The sequence below is a fragment of the Chroicocephalus ridibundus genome, chromosome 6, assembly GCF_963924245.1.
Source record: "Chroicocephalus ridibundus chromosome 6, bChrRid1.1, whole genome shotgun sequence".
Taxonomy (NCBI): Eukaryota; Metazoa; Chordata; class Aves; order Charadriiformes; family Laridae; genus Chroicocephalus; species Chroicocephalus ridibundus.
The window spans coordinates 10,775,179-10,795,276 of record NC_086289.1 but is presented as its reverse complement, the minus strand read 5'-3'; the positions used below and the strand labels follow the sequence as shown (position 1 = coordinate 10,795,276).

The 20,098-nt window shown below is 36.4% G+C and overlaps 1 protein-coding gene across 5 annotated transcripts in view; it reads left to right on the top strand.

Moving 5' to 3' along the window:
- The window catches only part of VTI1A (vesicle transport through interaction with t-SNAREs 1A), a 284,284-nt gene that overhangs the window by 46,959 nt on the left and 217,227 nt on the right, over positions 1-20,098 (top strand). For 3 of the 5 annotated variants that reach the window (XM_063337611.1, XM_063337609.1, XM_063337614.1), the window contains exons 4-5: positions 11,009-11,086; positions 17,458-17,478. In XM_063337611.1, coding sequence (XP_063193681.1) covers positions 11,009-11,086; positions 17,458-17,478 — 99 coding nt within the window. The remainder of the gene's footprint in view (positions 1-11,008; positions 11,087-17,457; positions 17,479-20,098) is intronic. The other 2 variants (XM_063337613.1, XM_063337610.1) reach the window with 1 other exon arrangement.

The window sequence follows — 20,098 nt, the reverse complement described above, 5'->3', positions numbered from 1 at the left end:
ATCCTGTGTGGGACGTGAGAGAGGGAAATTAGGAGAAGACCCAAATATCTGAGCAGGGGGAGGCAACCAGTAGTGAATAGCAAAATGAGTGATGGAAAAGGGAACAAAATATTATGTATATGTTGTTTCATCACACTTTGTGGTCGAAAGAGGTAGATTTGGTCACACTGGAGAAAGCATGTGATAAATTGGGGGAAGAAGGTACAAACTGCGTAAGGTGTAAGACTTAGGGAAAGGAAAGGAACGGTGGGTACGTCACCTGAGTCTAGTAGAATGGTTGCTGTCACTCTCTATCTTTGAGTGAGTCCATTTTTAGGTTGAAATTTTAACCTGAGATTATTACATAAATTTGGGTCTGTCCCTGAATGCTTAGGAATCAAAAATCCAGATATGTGTTACCCGCTTGGATTTGTTTTCCTTCCGATCCTTACATTCTTTCTGTGTTGGTTTTGCATGTCAGATTCCTGAATTGGAGTTGGAAATATTGTGTTTGCCATATGCTATTAAACTTTGTATTTCTTTGTATTAAATCATCTTTATTTGATGCTAACAGCTTTGTTATACCCGAAGTTTCTAAACTGTGCCATACAAGAACAGCTGGTGGGGTGGAGGGACAGATGTTTGGTCAAATGGTACTGGGCCTTTCTTGCACTTCAAAGGAGCTGAGTGGAGATGTAATATGACTATAGAGTATAGTCCTATTTTTCTAATCTGAGTAATTTGAATATTTGCCATAGTTTATTAAGAGATTGGGAGAGCAAATGACCTGTATGAGCAGAAACCGGAACATGATTCCTTAGATAATCTTTCTCTTACTGTGGAGTTTACCCTGTAAAGACGAGAACCTCTGAATTAAATTCATATTGCCAATATGGGCCCCATGGAAGAGATGTTTACAGTATTCTGTGATATAAACTAATCGCTTCTGTTATTTTAATTGTTACCTTCTTTCTTTGGAGCTTCACTTCAGTTTTGTTCAAATGAAAAGTGGGATAACTTTTGCGTTTAATCTTTGCCCTAATATTGAGATCTGAGTACCTTTCTTCTTGTGCATGAATGCTTGTTCAGTTGCTATTTAAATAAAAGTATTATGTAAGCAGTAACCACGAAGGTTTATTAAGTATGAAGATCTGAGATGTACCTTAAACTCCCTGAACTGCTGATCATCAGAAACTGGCAACGTCTACTGAAATGAGAATCATTCCAGCCCTGCTCTGTTCTCTCTTCTTAAGGTTTCCCCTTGTTATCCATTAATGGCCACTCTAGGAGGCAGTACAAGCTCTGGACTAATTGAAGCTCTGACTGATATGGCAGTCTTTATGCAGTCTTACGTAAAGTGAGGTTTTCCTTAAGGTTCACACTACGTTGTCTTGACAGTGAAAATCCAGGCAGCTATAAACAAGATCAATAGAAATGTGTAAGCATTGTTGGTGACAACGTAGGAACAGGGACAAACCAGAAATGCTCAGTGAATTTTTTGAGTTTGGACATCAATATTTACTGTGAAATGAGCTACTGCCAGTATCAGTGTTTCTCATTATTCTTTTTGTTGTATGCTTGTCCACTTAGAGGCAGAATTTCTGACTGTGCTACAGGTAAGGAGAAAAATAACAACTTAGCTGAAGCCTGTCTATCAGAAAGACACTTTAAATGTCAAATATTTTGTAAATACCAATATTTTGTATACATATACTGTTTTTCTGTTACACTGTGTTACAAGGCTTAAGACTTAAGTTCTGAAACAACAAACCAAGTAGGGGAGGGGTTGGGGTGGCTATTTTTTATACAGATTTGTGCATTATATTAATAATATTTCATTCATTTTACGCCCTTTGTGAAATGAATATTGTTTATAAGTATTTTCACTGAATGGGGGAGGCTAAGGAACTCAAATGCAGAGACAATGTAAAAAGGAGGAGGACTGTAGTTAGGTAAATTATAGGTAGCAGATTAGTGCTTGACTTTTATCTCAGGTAGTGTAAAGCAAGAACTGCTAATCATCAACTTGTGATAAAATTAGAAAATGCCATGTCTGAACATCGGGCTGGTATTTTATCATATTAGCTATTGATTTAACACAGCATGAAACAACTGGTTCTGTCCCAGTAGTGCCTGGTGGGGAGCAGTGAAGGTACAGATTTACTCCTCCTTCAATCTGCTACAAACTTCAAAGCCCAGTTGTGACCACTTAACTACTAAAATTACCAAACTCAGACAATTTTTCTCTTTTTCAAATACAGCAATATGCCTGTGCATAAGTACATATAAAAGGAAAGGAATCCCAGCTAAATCATGTCAGGACAAAAATAATAAATTCAGGAAGCATGGGCAATAAGATCCAAATATCAGTTTTGACTGGGCCATGTTATACATAAAGTATTTATCATTTTCCTTTTATTAATCAATGGTTTGAGCTAATGTGTTTATGGTCCAAAATACTTGCATTGAAATACACAGAGTGAGCACTATGTGGGTAATTTGTATGCAAACCACCTTAATTACACTGTTTTTCTATTTAATTATTCTTTGTATCAAGCATTATTTTATCTTGCATTTAATGATGAAGTCAGAAATTATTCTCTGCTACTCTTACTGAACAGAGTTTTTCACATTTATTGTGATTAATAGTTTTAGGGCTCAACTGAAATTTTCTGTGTATTAGTTTCAGGAATTAAAAACCGTGTATTAGTATACAGGTGGAAGGCTGCCTCTGAGTCAGAGTGTGTATGCTTGGTGAAAAAAGGACAGTGCCTAAAAATAGCTTTTTATGCACTAAAAAGTATTTTTGGAAAGGCCTGCTTAAGTTTCTTTGGTTTAAAATAGGTCCTATCAGAGTGGCACAAATGTAGGTGGGACAATTCAGCTGCCTTGGAAACATCTCATTCGTCTGCCTTGCCCTCGTTCTAAGTGTCCGCGGTGAGATCTGTCTGTATGGTTTCCTTTTGTTTTTCACTCTTGGAGTTCACAGTGGACAAAATGTATAATTTATTAATAGAACTGAGCTCTGTAGCAAAATTGTACTTTTAACTGGAAGGCCTAAAAGGCTAAAAAATACCAGCTTTCCTAGGCTTTACCTGCCTTTAGAAATCCAGGGAGTGGGAGAGCTGGAAAAGATGATGGTAGTATTCAAGAGTGGCAACTGCTTCAGCCTAATTACAGATTTTCATTACAGTTGACAATCTCCATAGTGTCTGGCCAGAGAGTGCAGGTACAGGCTGATAAAGACAATTAAGTAACAAATGGAGGAAGGAAGTAACACTTAGACACTTCTTTCTGGAAAAGGAAGGAGCTGGTGGAAAGTACCAGCAGATGTCTTGTTACTGTTAGCAGCGGGAACCTAGGCTCCAGGTGGAAATACTGGCTGAAACAAAGATATTTTAATAAACATTTCATGTTTTGGTTTATCTGAGATGTTTATCATGCTTTATCATGGCGTGAGCTAATTAGTTTTCTGCCTCCCTAAGGCTTTTTTCTCCCTGCTTCACTGTCTTTGGGAGCACTCTTTTTAAGGGTTGGCTCTTACAGTATAAACTTCTCCCCTTGGAGGAAAATGGCTTGCTATTTTCATATTCTCAGTTCATCTGTTGGTCCAAGACACCAGAGTTTATCTTCCAATTCCAAGATTTAGCAAACATTTATGTTAATTAGAGACCTACCACAAAGCATGAAGTCTTTGGACCACAAGACAGTCACACAAGACCACAAGTACATGATCCTGATGTGTAGTTGCTCCTTGTCCTTACATATGCCAGTTATAGGTGCAAAGATATGCTACAGTTAAAACAGACTCAAAATAGGCTTATTTTTGCAGGCTAGCTTTGCTGATGTTCGAATTGAAGTTATTCATACGTAGCAGAGACTTCTGGAGAAGAATAGCAACCTGTATGACATCAGTGACTGTCTTCCAATGCCTGACACAAGTTTTTAAAATCTGTTTGAGGAGTGAGAGTCTCTTAAGTGGTCATAATGACATCCTTAAAGATTTCTGGATATCAGCCTGAACATGAGTTGAGGACCAATTTATCTGTCAACAATATGGGCTCAGTTTTGGCTGTTCCCATTCTTTGTATCCAAATTTCTTGTTGATGACCCAGTCTAGACCCTTCTCTCTTGTCTCCAAATCCAAGTGTGGATTTATGCTACAAAAACCAGAATTTATCTCACTTAGGACACCCTACACCCAAATAAATAGTCAAGTTATGGATTACTTTGAACCTGTGTCAGGTGTGCTCTTACAGCTGAGGTATCTTTATTTTCAATCTGTCATCTGAGTTGTGGGGAGAAAGGTTTTTCACCCTTCTCCAACCTTGCTCTTGCCATTTCTTCCAGCATTACTGATTGAAATGACTGTGGTGAATAAGGGTCTGCAAGTTGCAAAACCTTTGTCAACAAATTAGGCAAATAGATTCCGATGTTTGCTATACGTATCAAGGCAAAGGGCACTAACAGCAGCCAACTTTTAATTTAGCAAGCTAGATTATCAGAATGATCTTTGAGCGCACTAAGGGTGGTTACAAGGAAGCACTAGGCTTTTCTGGGAGGTGAATCTGAGAAGGAATGAACAATTTAGAGGAGGAATTTCCATTGACTGAATAAGCAAGTTGGTTAACTTAGCCAGCTAAGTAGCTGTGTAAAGATTGGTTTTATAATGAAATATGATAGTATAATAATGGTCATTTGAAGGAATCAGTAGAAGAGTTGTATGAAATACTGGCATTAGAGTACAGAAAAGCATATTACAGGAGCAGACTAGCAGACGTAGGTAACAGTAGACAGCAGAATAGCTGCGAGTCAGCAGTGCAAAAGGCAGATGTCACTATGTTGGCCTACAGAGAGGGTACAGTTAAATTTGCAGGAATACTCAGTCATCCTTCATGCATCAGCTGATGCCTGGCATATTTTTTTTGAGATTATGGCACAAGAGTAAAAAGGCAGACAGGCTGTTGTGCAGAACAGCCCAAAGTTGAAAGCAACTTGGAGAAACTGAATTCTGATTAAAGAACAAAGTAGTGTATACATAGGGACGAAGATTTGGTAATAGGGTGTGGTAATTCAAACAAGGAAAAAGATGAGTAGTTATAATTAAAAAAAAATAAGTTATATAAAAGGGAGTTATTCGTTGTTACGTTTGGAGAGTGCTACCCGAGCCTAAGCAGTGCTTATCTGAAGTTTTCTATGTTTGGATTTATGATTCTTGTATTTCATTTTGTTACTCTTCGTAGATGTGGTCTCGGTAAATTGGAAGGATCCTCTAAAAAATAGAATGGGGGAGATGTCAGTTAGTTGCAGACCTTTGAATTTTGAAAAATCTTTCCTTTTCTAGGTTTTGAAGTTTAAAAGGCAGAGCTCAGTAAATATAAGATGGTTTTCTAAATACAAGTGTCTTTCACAATAGAAATCATCCCCTGTTACTCCTTAAATTCACAGGAATGATGAGTTGCAATTCTCTCACAGGGCAACTGTTTTCTTCCCTACCTACAGCATGTGCAGCCCGACAGGTTGCTTAAGCATCGGCTGTGTTGGTGACATACGTGGTCCACTGGCCATGACTTTGAGATGGAAGTTGTTTTGTGGGCAGAAGCTGCATTTTCCACAACCAACATAATACAATGTGTTGCATCCTCGTGGGGGTTTACATGACCTTCCTCCCTGCCCTCACCCCATAATGAAACTAAAAGAGTGTTTGATGGTGATTACTGAAAAGAAGATTTATAGACCTGTGACTTCTACTTAAATGGGTGATAGTATCTCAGCATTAATTAGCACTTGAAGTTTGATTTCTCTCTGGGTTGTAGGAAGCCAATGACATTTGGCGGGGTGGCAGAACACAGGTTTTAAGGTGTGCATTTGTCTTTCCGAGTTGCCTGCATTTTTTTGTGTGCGTGTAGGGAGGGCAGGCAAGACCGGGAGTGGATTACACATTGACTTCCACCAGCCAGCGCGTACTGTTGAATTGGTTCTTTCAATCAGAAGTTTCATAGGATTTGTAGAATAGTTTTTATTTCCCTTTGGACAGCAATGTATCAGCTTTGTGTTTTTTTTATTTTCATAAGGAAATGCTTGAAAGTCCAGCATTGCACCAGGTTGTATATTAGCACTATGTAATCGTTTTCCTGCTTCTCGCACACAATCGATAAAACCTAAGCTACTTGGGAACAGGAAAAGCCCTTTCGAATTGCAGTCTGAAGTGTCTGCTCTATTGTTCCTGGATCACCCTGACAGAGGAACGTGGAAGTTTTGAAAACTGAAGTTTGAACACAATTTCTTAAGCAATTTCAATTATTTTATTTCCTGAAGAAGTGATTTTATGTTTCTGTTCTAAATATAGGCTTTAAGATTGTTAAGTAGGATCACTTATTTTTCTTCTAAATTTGTTAAACTGTATCTTTTCAATTTCTGCTTAGCAAAAAATACTTAAGTATCTATTCTGAAAAGCAGAGGCGAAAGCGTACATTCTGCAGTATTTAGCAGTCCATTTAAGGATCAAGCCACTTTTTTCACCTTGCTTTTAGCAAGAGCAATGGCAACACTGACTACACTCAAAGAACACAAAATAAAAACTTAATTTATTCCTACAAATTATTTCTGGTTATGCTAATCTCAAGTATTTATTTACATCTAGAGCAGGGCCAAACTCTGAAACAGATGCCTGAAGACTTTTTTTAAACCATTTATATATACTAGGAAATGCTAATGAATTTTCTATGAAAACAGATGTTTGTGGATAAATAAACCTTTTTGTTTGTTTACGCGTATTTCACTGAAAAAAATCTGTTTAATCTGTTCTTAAAACAATGAGCCTGAAAAATGGAGAGGTTAGGACAAAAAAATTTGCTGGGCCTTTTGTCTGAAATGCAGCAAGGTTTGCTTGGCCGTTCAGGGGGCTGCTTAGCATTTAGGAAGAGGAAAGCTATTCTTTAGTTCAGGTATGAAAATGTGCGATACTTTATATCAATTATTTGGCTGATTGCTGAAAGTGCGTTGGAGTGAGGGGGCATTGGCTAGTTTTGGCCTTCACTAATGGGAACATTTCAGAATGTGGATGAGTAATTAAAGTATAGAATGCGGAAAATTAGGCCAAAATTGAATAGAAATGAATAAGTATGCGTTCTGTTGTGCAGATGTTGGAAACAGATTATTTTGGATACCTCTTTCTATCTACATCTTATTTGGTTGCCATGTAAAAATCAGTCATACGCCATGTAGATTGTTTCTCTTCCCGTTGCCTTTTCTGTTTTTATGTTGTGATGTATCTGTATAGGTAGTAATTTAGCAAAATATCCTGTCTGCCAGGTGTGGGAACTAGCTGATTGTATTGTAATACCAGATCATTACTTAATTCATATGCAACCTAGCCTAGCACATGGAAAGCATTATAAATCTATTTACAGTGTGGCTGGTCTGATGATAACATTGTATTAAATTCCCAGGTGAGGCAATTTAAGCAATTGCTTTGCCATGTGTAGGCCATGGAAATTAACTTCTCATATGCTTTAGTAATAGACGAACTTCATTGTTATGCTCAGATTAGTAGTATAGCAGAATTCTTACAGTCTGGATACATGTACCCTACTTCACATGTGGAATCATACAGGGGGGTGGTACTGCAGATCACAGATCTTAATTAGTTTAAGCTGAGTTAATTCATTTCAATTCTAATTTAGCTGTGCTTGCCCATGAACACATTCAGTTCTATTGGGAAATGTTAAGGCTTGGGTCAAGTAGACAGATTGTTTAAAGCCAAATTGCCAGACAGAACTGAGCAAGTGTATCTGTTTGAACAGGGCTTTAAGAAAATCACCCAATCAGTATGCAAAAATCCTGTTCATAAACCAAGAGAGATCTGCCTGGAATCAGAAATTCTTCTTTGTCAGAAGGTCTGGGTACTGTAGTACATTTAAAACATCCCCTGAAACTTTCTCTGTCTTGAAGTTCTTGTAGAAAGTAGCTTAACCCTTTTGTGTCGTCATGTGTTCGTGTGCATGCTGCGCGGCAATGCAAACATGTACCCTGAGTTAAAAATACTTGTGTGCTTAGACTTTTTGTCTATGTATATACAAGAAAATACAAAATACAAGGAAAACTTGTATATATGACAAGACCTTTACAGACAAAAAACTGCACACAGAACCTCTTAAACCTATATTGAGCTGCCCAGAAATGCCTTGAATTACAAACTCTGTAAAGCTTCTGTCTTTTCTGGAAACATACATATAAAGTACCAGTAGACAGTGGTAACTGACAACTAAGACTAAAAATGTTGACAATTTCTTGATTTGCCTGGTTAGCTTATGTATAGAAGTCATTAACTATTTATAAAATGCATTATGAATTGGGTTCCTTCAAACTGTAGCAGAGTATGTGACATTTCCAGCTCAAACTATCATTCTTGCATTTGGCTAAAGTACATATTTATAGACAGCTGATAGTTATGAACTAAAAAAAAAAAACTAAAAATTATTTAATTAGTGAGTTCAGACAAACCAAACTAATTTTGATAGCTACGTTTTAAAGTTTCAGACAATATTACTTTAATAGAAATAAGAATAGTAATTCAAGATATTGATATTTTGGACAAATCCTGAAAGAACAAACGAACACTTTAGTTCAAAGGCCTTTCCTTTTATATTATTGATTCATTTGGTAGTGAAACTGTGATCAAAAGTAGTATCAAATTATTTATTGATTATGGCAAAGAGTTATACCTAATTGTAGTCAAAAGGTTATTTCTTTTAATATAATTGCGGATTTTCAGATCATGACAGATTATTGCAGTAAAAGAACAATGATACAAATATATTTATTAAGTTCCGTGGTGATGATATAAGGGATTATAAAGGGCCTTTAAAAATTGTATTGCTATTAACATTTATTTCTTTCCTGTGAGGAATTCCTTTTTCCTTTCTTCCGCGCAGGCTCTTATGAATGAGAATATCAGCCAGTTAAATCTTTCAAATAAATGATGTGTAACCAAGGACCTTCTCAGTCTCTCCATATAATTAGGCAACTTGTTCACTGGAGAACAAGCTTATGAAGCATCATGCTCCTCATCTCAGTCTAATAACGATAAATACATTCAACACTAACGGAATCAATGGGGCTGAGTCATTTTGTGAAATTGGGAGAGACTGTACAGTTGAACTGCTAGACCTCAAATGGGAAGATTGAATCTTAATCAGAAAAGAAGATTAGATATTTATTGGTATATATTTGTAATTTCCTTCCTTGTTTGATGTGTATCAAATAAAAATAGGAAAATAATATAATTGAGCAATCTATGCCAATTTGTTGGCTTTTTGGTGAAAAAAGAACAAAACAAAACCTATCTCCATATGATATTCTTGCATACTGTGGAGTGTTTTAGTCCCCCATAGTGATGAAATGAATAATTTAAACAGGCAGCTCTGATACCACAGCCTGTTTAAAGGTTCTCATTTCCTTTAATGCTGTAGACTACTTTAGCTTGGTTAGTGTGAAACTGTGACAGCTGAGATCTCCAAAAGATTTGGCACAATTCAGCTCTTGTAGTGGGTCCATGGTATGCTTTGTCCTTGCTACGTACATCTGTAGCTTTAGTATATAATCTTGATCTGAACACTAGCAACTGAATCACAAGCTGGTGGGTATTGTAACGATGATGATGGTAAAAAAGGGCAAACTACACAGGACAAAAAGCAAAAATGTGTTGCTCTGAGATGACCAATACAAGGCTTACTCCACTGCTAGGTTCTTAGCGTAAGGGGTGACCCACTTACAAAGTTCTTTGTCACAAAGGTAATGAATTTCCCAGTGCTCAGTATAATGTCTAGTGGGTTGTTTCCTGTGCCCCAGTCCCAAGCACAGTTTTTTGGCATGATTGTCCAATTAGGGAAAGTTTGAGGATGGATTTCTTTTTGCTGATTTGCTACTGGTAATGGCTGCCACGGCAGAGCGTGAGGGAAGCTCCTGTCGATAAAGGAAGGCCCTACAGCTTAGTTCTTGCTACTCTTGGGTTTCTTCCTCTGAAGAAGTGTCAAATTGATCGTAACCACACTCAAATATAAAAAGATTTTAGACAATGTTTTAAAAATTCTTTCTCTGTTTTAATGGTGAGTGTAGGAATATTAACTGACTAAGGGCCTGTTATTTGGCCAACAGAGAAGTTGAAAGCTGGGTTGATGTCCTCTTTACGGACTTCCCTGTTGTTCCATTGAAAGTTGTGCTACCTTGGTAATCTTCAGACATTTGTTTTCCATTGCTTGGCACTTGATCTAGTTTAGAATCAATATGATGGTCAGTTCATTAGCAAATCTGGTGCTTATAAGTTGTACATAACGACTGTCATAACGATCTAATGAATTACTGTCTCGGTTTTGTGGTATTTCGTTGAGCTGCTGTAAACTAATGTTTCCTTGTACTGTAGTTTTCTTTCCTTTCTTTTGCCCTTTGATTTCTGGTTCTTTCCCTGTAGGCCTTCATAGCCTTAGCAGCATAGGAAACACTTGTTAATTTTTTCATCTTTAAGTTCAACCAGTTTTGTCAAATGTGTGGTGTTCAGCTTTTTGGGTTTTTTACATGGGAAAAGCTCAGTCTTCCTTTCCTATTTAATGGCATCACTGCAGCGTTACACTGAGTTCTGCGTCCAGCTAGCAAGTGTTCTTCAGAAAAATACATTTGGTTCCTACACATACGTTTCTTCAGTGCTTCTGATATTAGTGTATATAGCTTGTCAAGGTTACCTGATTATCAGAACTGGAATCACACATTATGTACCTTGAGCTTCACTGAAGCTACTTTCATTGCTGAAAAGTTGAGGATGTGACTGTCTTAGAAATGCTAAGGTTTTGCCATGCAGATCTGTCAAAATACAGCAGCTGAAGAACTTTTTAATAACTTTTACTTGCAGATTTAATTTTTTTTGTATCAAATAGGTATCCATTAGGGGGCTCTCGAGGTTTAAGATGATCAGCCTTGATACCAATGGCTTCGGAGCTTTACTTCCTAACCCTTTTTTCTTTTTGTTTTACAGAAAAGGTCACGGATCGCCTACAGTGATGAGGTGCGGAATGAGCTCCTAGGGGATGACGGGAATTCCTCAGAGAACCAGGTAGGATGCTAATCAAGAAGCCCTAGTGGGTGGCTGGAGGGTGAAGGAGGTCACCGGCACACTGGGCTTCTCAAGCTGCTCCTTAACAGCATTAGCAACAACTCATGTGGAAGTGATACTGTTTAATGCAAAGCTGGGGTCTTAATCAACTTCAAAATGTTTCTTGGAGATCTTACATTTAACCCTTTAACTTGTGATCACTGTCTGCTATCTTAAAAAAAATCTTTTCTTCTCTTTTCTTTATTATTTAGTACTTAAGAAATAACTTGAAACGCGCTGTTTGCCGACAAAGCCAAGGTCTTCACCTCAAACACATGTAAAAGGAATAAAAAAAGTACATAATGCAGCTTTGATAATAATGCAGTATAATTAAATCAACACTGGCAGGCAAAACAAATGAAAGTGCGCTCTCAGAATTAGGCAGTACCCCACTCAGTTTCCTTGTGTGATTCCTTCCCTAAACAGATTTTTCCTCTCCTTGTAGCAAAAACACAAGTTGTACTAATAAAAGCATGCTTTCATGATGCATGGCGTACTAGAATGCAGAGTGCTATCCATCTCTTTTAATGAAGGAAAGCTTGATAATCCTGAGGCTTTTTTAAAATCTTGCACCCGTATTGTTGTTCCATAACTACGGTAAGGATCCTGCTAGACTACTGAAAATTATAAAGGAAACACTATAGTCAGGGGACTTTGACCCACCTGTTAATATTTCTTTTGGTGCTGAAACTTGTTTGACAAGCTCTGTTTGAAAGCAGAATGTTTCTTTTCTTTTTGAAAATCATGTCAGCTGTAATCAAAGTCGTGCATTTTGAGTTAGAAGTTAGTTGAAAGTTTTCTTAAATATCAGATTTTCTCTTTTGACCAGAAAGAATTTAGATTATTTTGGTAGTGAAAGTGAAAATTGTTTAAACGTTTACTTGATAAATGCAATATTAAGTAAGAAAAGAGATCAGAACCATGTTCTGAAATTTTTAGTATCTTCTACCCTCAATATAAGCTCAGTTTCACTAAGGATAGAAAAAAAGAAAGACTTGGAGACTTATCCCAGTACAATGAATTTTCAAACACAGACCCCTTAAGCCTTAACGTTATACAGTAATTTAAATGTGCTGTGTAAGTTTTAAACTCTATAATAGACTTTTACATACATTACTGATATACTGTATCCTGTGTATAATTTCATTAGACATAAGACTGTAGTAGACTGTATAGCAGCTCAAATATCTATGTGAAGAGGTAAATTTAAATTATATTAATCTTCATATTTATATATTATAGCGAGGGGGGATTCCAAAATTTGAATAGAATAAGGAGGGATTTTTACCCCTAAATAACGAATTTATGGAAAGGATGATTTTACGGAAAAGAGTTTCACAGTCTGCATGTCATGATTGTACACTCAGTCCTGTGAAAGTGTTAAGATTCTCATTTTACTTCTTTTAAGGTGCTGCTATTTTTACATTTCAAGAAAAAATTGTGTGAATTCAGACATAAAAGGGCAATTGTGATAAGAAGCTTTACTTATAACAGAATATCTTATGTGTAGGGATGAGATAAAATATTTTATTTTCACTTTTTAAGGAATGGTTAAATAACTAGTTCACATGTGCACTTTTTATGAGTTGTGATCTTTTTTCTAAACTTGGTGGAAGAAACATGATCTCATCTCAAGGAACCAAATGATACCTTCAGCCTTTTGTCAACATGATTTTTTTCTTCCAAATTACCACTTCTTAGATGGAAGAAAATTTTGTCTGGTAAAGAGTTTTATGTGGTAATCAAGATCCTTTTCTATAACCCAACTTGAAATTGTTACCCCAATACTTTTGAAAGTTCTGAATTCCTTTCTTTTCTTCCTTGGAAAATGTTATGAAATATCACCATAAAGGAGTAATCTAATTTCTTTTAAATATGTGAGTGCCAGTATTTTTAAAAAATATTATTTATTGTGTTGTTCCATTAATCAATTTCTCAATATCTTATTCTTATGAAATATCATTATTTATATTTGGACTTATCTTATATGCATGTAGTTATGGGTACAAGCAGTTAGTGCAAAAACTTCCATCTGATGTTGAGCTTATCAGAATGTACAGCTGTCCACATCAAGTGTAAGGTTTGGGTACTTACTATATAGCGAACATGTTATATCGACGTATTTAACTCAGTAACTCCAGGTCTAGTACACTTTCACTACTATACATTACTATATCAATAGAAAACTTGGACTAGAGGATGACAGGATGCTCAGGTATAACTTACAGCCACATAAAATATTTGAAGATGTTTCAAATTCTTGCTTTCATTACGTCTGATGGAAATAAATACGGGTATATGGACTGACCCTCACGCTTTTACTTTTACTTCTCAATCAGTTTGGATTAAGTTAAATTAGTTCAACCAAAAAAACAGTGGGTTTGTTTTCCCCCATTAAGTTACCAAACTGCGAAAGGGCAGATGAAAGATTCCTCTTCTGACAGAGTTGCCGTTGAAAAAAGTTGCCAGCTCAGAATCGCTCCTGTACCAATACACAAATATTGGTGAAATATATCAATAGAAATGCTGAAAATCTGGTTAGACTGGGGTATTATCCAAAGGAAATAAGAGATATGAGCTGCACGTTTTAGGTATGGTCTTTGTCATCATGCTAAACTTTTGCATAATGTTTCTGGTGGAGAGAGAAGACAAAAGGAAGTTAATGTATACTGGCTAGTATGACCATATTAAATATCTAGAATATTTGGGGCACTATTAGAAAAATAAACCATTCGGAGCTTTTCTTTATTCAACTTCTGTTTTTTTTAGTTTGAGTTTCAAAGGTACAATTACAGCAAACCACAGCCAAGTTAAAGGCTGTAATGAATAGGGTCATAGGTATGAGTTTCCAGTTGTTGTCCCAAGAAGAAAGACTGAAGTACAAAGAGCAGATTGAAGAATTAGCAAATGATGATTTATCTCTTGTCGTCTTCTTCGTTTTTCCAAAATGCCTTCCATAAGTAGCAGTCATCATGTGTAGATGACAACTTAGGATGCAGTGGCCTTATAACAATTATACCAAGATTTAACTAATTTTACCAGATAAAGCATATAGAACCTTTTTTTAATAAGTTGTAAGAATTATACAATTCTGCTATTGAGAGTTTCTTTTGAAATAAATGCATCTTTGTTTAATGAGATAAGTAGCAATATAGCGCTCTTAATGCGCTTAGGGTTTAATAAAGTCATTGCTTAGTATACGTTAATTTCTTCTTCATTTGAATCGTGTGAATGTAGTCAGCGGAGGCACATCGAGGCTGAGAATCAGGAGACATCCCTTCTCACATTAAAAAAAGGCACCTCACAGCCCCAAACCCCAGGCCCTACTGTGTGCATTGGGTTGTTATTTCTTTTCCAGGAGTGGTCTTAAACAGGCTCTGTGGCTTTCAAGTTTTATTTGTCATTCTGACCACCACAGTTTATCAAATGCCTTGAAAGTCTGTAGTTTTTCAGTGCAATGATACACTACTTCAAGTTGTGGCTTCACTTTAATAGTCATAGAACTTTTTCACGTAGCGATTCTTATGTTTCTTAGAAAGTATATGTTGAGTTAAATCAGAAATGCTTCTCGACCAAAATAACGTCAGGTACAGTATTGCCAACTTTCTTGAAATACAACAGTATTCCCTTCTCTTTCGCAACTATGTTCATTAATAAGTTTAAATAAATTTACATTAGGTTAAACTGCGTGTCCGTATACACATACACTGCATATGTGATTTGTGGTGAACGAATATTTTGTGGCTACTTAATTTCTGACTACAAAGTTCTGATAATATTAGATTTGGGCTTGCTGTGCATAAAGTGTGTCAAACTTCAGCTACAGACCAGGGGGTGAAGTTGGTCAATTTAATTCCCCAAGATCTAAAGAAGGTCGGTATCATTTCATATAGCCCTGGCAGAGCAGATCATTACCAGACACAAATCTGTTCGTTACATGCCGAGGGTTTATAGCAAAATAAATAGACTGTCATCATAAGTTCAGAAAATTGTGTGTTCGACCCACGATAATGTGTAAAGGGCGTTTAATAGAGTTCAGCATTTATTCGTTATCTATATGCGGACAGAGACGGCGGTAGCGTTATCAGCTTTTTAAAAAAAATTCGGTAGTTTTCTGTGTCACGTGATGTGCCTCAGACACACACACACACGCGCGCACGCACACACCCCATCTCGCTCTCTGCGGCGCAGTTTTGATTTTAGTCACAGCAGAAGGCTTAGCCACAAGAGATTCCACTGGTTCAAACCAGCGTAAACCAGATATTTTTTTTTTTTAGCCTACAAAGGAACAGATTACCTCTTGTATCGAATTCTGTATTGCAAAAAAAAAAAAAAAAAAAAAAAAAGAAAAAAATCTTTGTTTCAAAAATATGCTGATTATCATAACCTAAAATGGTGGCTGCACACGGCTTAGTGCTGTTTACAGTTGAGCAGTAAACATAATAAAAATAATGTTTCAAAATAGAAAAGTAAAGGTAACACGTTTTCATCAAGAGCATTGTTAAATGGGGGAAAAATACATCTTTTGTTAATTTGAATGAATATCTTTCAGCCAATGTTAAAAAAAACCAAAACCCTCTCCCATTACTTAGCTTAGCTGCAAATCCCATGCAGAGCTTAAATTCAGCCATGCAGCACAAACCAGATAGAACATTTTTGTTTGAGACCTATTGAAAAAACAAATGTGCAGCATTTTAAATCTCTCATTGATTATAGCAGGGTGGCATGCCCAAACGGGCTCTATTGCGGGAGAGTAGTTTTAAACTTTGGCCCTTTAAGTATCATAGTCAACTGAAGAATGGTGGCCTCAGAAAGAAAAGATAGCTATGTGATCAACTCCCAGATCGTCTCTTTCTAAAGAGCCTTAATGTTTGCCTTTTTGGGGAAAAAAGGGGGGGAAGATCTGGAGAAAGAGACCAATTTATGATAGGCCAAGCACTTGAATTTAAGCGCCGGTTTGGCGGACAATGCAGTTTTCTTTATAGCAAATTCTAGCAAAGTTCCTTTGGCTGCATACTGAAGAGCCGTTTCGGTTTAAGTCTGTGTAGTAGTAGCCCTCCTAATTACATCTTGTTAGAGTCTCGTTGTCTGTTTTGGGAACGGGGTGAGGAATACGTTCAGTTTTAGCCGAGCCATATGAAACAATAGAGAATAATGGAGGTTCTTTTGTTTCCTTCATGCTGGCGAGACTTTATTAGTAGTAAACATTCTCAGCTTACACAAGTGTTGAAAATTAGTGTTATGAAACTGTAGGTGAAGTATCAGCATAAACTGAGATAATGATGTAGCTGTTGTAATTTCGAATTCAACTGGAATCGGTGAGAGAACTGTAATTTTTTCATAAAGAGCCACCCTTATACAGACATTTGTTGTGAGTAATTATATGTTTTGTTCCAGTACAAATAATTTATCTATCTCTCTAAGGGGAGAGCTTATTACAACATAGCTTGATAATCAGGCTGGGCTTTTATTTAGTTTTATAGTAAACCTGCCAGAGCAATATTATTAATAGTGTTAGATTGTGTTGATTTGCAAACATAAATTGATAAATATTAATGTATATACTATATAAGTATACACACACACAATGTGTTATATATACAAACACTGTGTAGTGGTCTGGGATTAAGAACCTGGAATGGGTCTTTTCTGAGGGAAATGTGTTTCATGTTGTTCCCTATTCCTTTGTCTATTTTTAAATATGCTATGCAATAAATCATAATTCTGAGCCATTTAACTAAGCTGATGCTTTTTTTTTATTTAACTGGAAAAAACCCTCTGTATGAGGTTCAATAATAAAATTAGATAATATAGTCACATTAGACCTCAGGTGTATAAAAATTGAACTACCGGTTACATACTATAAAGATGCAGTCATCTATTAATAAGTTAGATCTGCTAGTAAAATAAGAAATCAGTTGTCACAACTGAAATATACAGAAAACATTCTGAAAACTTGTATATACAAAACCACTTCAGCTGTACAATCTTCGAAGAGAGGAATAGTAAACTTGTTTTTTTCTTTATAATATAGACTTCTATGAAGTCATTCCCCTTTATTTCATGATGGTGTCTTAGATGTGGTTTAAAAGAGAATTTCACACTATTCTCTTTGTTTAATGTGACAGTGTGAGAAAGTGATCTTTATTCGTTCAAAAAACTCTGCATGTAGTCTATGTTTAGGTTCTTTTAATGTGTTTGTCTGTGATTTTTAAATGCTAAACATGTAAACAGATAAATTGTCAATGTTAATTCTGTATCCTGTCACACAACTGATCTTTCTTTCCTGCCATTTCTTTCCTTTTTATCTTTTTTGTGCGTTCATGTTGCAGTTGATAAAATTACGTGAAGAGGTGAGTACTTTCTTGCTTTTTGTTGTCTAGCTTTCCCTTTAAAGCTGAGTTTCTAAATCTGAAGTAGATCTTTTTGTTCATTGTTGCAGGGAAATCTACACAAAGCAAAAATATTGATTACATTGCTTTAAAATATTCACTGTTGTGCCTCTTTTTCCCTAGTAATTGTATACTTACATAGGAATCTCTAGATCAAACCTTAGAAATTAACGTTCTTTGATAGTGGAATTTTTTTTTTAAGGCACTAGAAAAAGAAGGAAAAAACCCCACCGTATTATTTGATCTCTGCTAGAATACCATGATCAAATCAGGTACAGTAATAATCGTGTTTGCATCACAAAATCTTTGATAGGGTAAATACATTTATACACTGGTATTGAAAGTGAAAGCACTGCTTTGGTAAAAACCTGTGCTGAAACACTGTAAAAATTACACAGTATTTCACAATGTTTTGAGTTTGGTGTGAGGTATTCAAGTAGCTTATGTATTATATTGGATATTGTATACCCACTGAAAATACAGTACAGGTAGACCTACGCACACATATCAATATTTATTATTTATTTGTGAGTGCTGTAGATCTGTAGGTGTAACACTAGAGATCAGTATTCCAGAACACCTTTCTTCCAGTTGTAAAATGACTCATAAATATTTAGAGAGAGAAGCCTGTTTTAATGGCCAGTTTCTCAAATGTTTCAGAATATTTTCTGAAATTAATCTCCTCTGTTACTTACTGCTGTAGCAAAGCAGGTATCTGAACTGCTTTTTTTTATTATTTCCCAATAGCCGCCAAAAAGAAGGTCTCGGTAAAGTCAAGATTGCTTATAGGTCACATTTCTGAAGGGTTTCGTATGGAGAGTTTGAAGCAATGAAGTATTTGAATAAATATGTTTAGAAGCACGAGTATTTTAACATCACATATTTGTCTGGTATCTTCTTTTTGAAACGTGTGTGCCCAGACATGTCAGTAATGAATACTGAGCTCTGCAGGAAAGGATTTGTAAGTTTTAGAAATGGTGATGACAAAGAATTGTAAAGTAACCAGATTAAGGACAATTACAGAGAATTCTTAAAAACAGTAAGATATTTGTGATATAAAGATTCTTTCACTAGTTCCCTGAATGCTTTATTTTTTTCCCTCTTCTTGTGGAGTTAATATTAATATGTTAAAGCTACAGGGTAAAACAGTTAACAAAAAAAAATTAAACAAAATAAACATGTAACCACATGAAAGCCCTCCCACCACTGCTGAGCTCCCCTCCCCAGTAGTCCCAGGATTCAAACAGATGACAATGTTGGTGCGTGGGTTTGTATAGCCTGATTTCTGAGATTGTGCAGAAGAACAAGGTTCATTTGCTCATCCCTTTACAACACCTGCACGTCTGCGCCTCTGCTTTTGTAAAAGAATGTAGTAGGATCATTTTTGCTTGCAAACATAGATTATGGTTTTATAAAAATACAGATTCCTATTTTGTAAATTTACTCTGAGAATTCAATCAGATAGAAAGAACAAAGCTGCTACTTAACTGCTCTTCTTTTTGAAATAGCTATGAAGGCAAATAAAAAAAATCAGGATGTTGTTGCAAAGGGCTGCAACTTGAGAGCTATATTGAACTCAGTCATACCTTTTGGAGCTTATAAATCCTCCTTCTTAGCCACCTAAAAAATTTGACATTGCTTCTGTTGATTTCCTTTTTTGCTTTTTCTTGCTGGCCTCATAAGTTACTTTTTCCTCTCTCTGCTTTTTGCAAGAGCAAATGGAACTAAATAAAAGGTTTTATTATTTTGTCTAGATCAAAATTGTACAGGTAGATTTAAACAGGTACATTTAAAAAACAATTGTTAGCATTCCGTTCTCTGCATTTAGGTGCCCACGATGTGTTGGCTAGGCTGCAATTGCAATGGTATTTTTATACCCAATGCAAAACGCACATTAAAGTTTAAATGAAGGCTAGTACGGTGACTCAGGCATAATTCTTAACTCGTCACATAGTGAAACATCAAGGCATCCCCAATTATAGTTCTCCTAAGGAGGTATGAACTGATCTTAAAAGAAATTGTGGTTTGCCATACTGTTTGTTAATAAAACCTGCGCTTCCTCTCATTACAGGGCTCTATTCTAGCACACTTGCTGTACACAGGCTTCCATGGAGGCCGTGTCGCTCTGTCTTTTGAGCTCCTGAGATCTCAGTTTGAATCCAGCCCACATGGAATGACTAAATCTCTAGCGATAGCATGCCACTTTGCAAAACTTCCTAATATAACTCTGGATAGAAGCTGTGTCTGAAGCTGCAAGACACACTGAATCACCTCACTACCCACTTCGCAGAGAGCAGGGTGACTGTGGGAGAAGGAGTTTGGGGAGGGCTGGGAAGCAGTTGAAAGCATCCGCTGCTACTGTAGGGCATTGATTTAATGACTAAAGGGGGGGGGGGGGGCGGGCTCCAAAACCAAACAATGTAAATAACACCACCCTTTATAATAAAAATTAGCTTTCATTATATAGTGGCTTGGGTGGAAAGGTTCTGAAACCAGGTAAGAAACAGCTCTGAGTTAATGTTAGCCCCTAGTTCATAGGGCTTTTAATATTCTAATTGCTTGCAGTAAGACTGAACTGAAC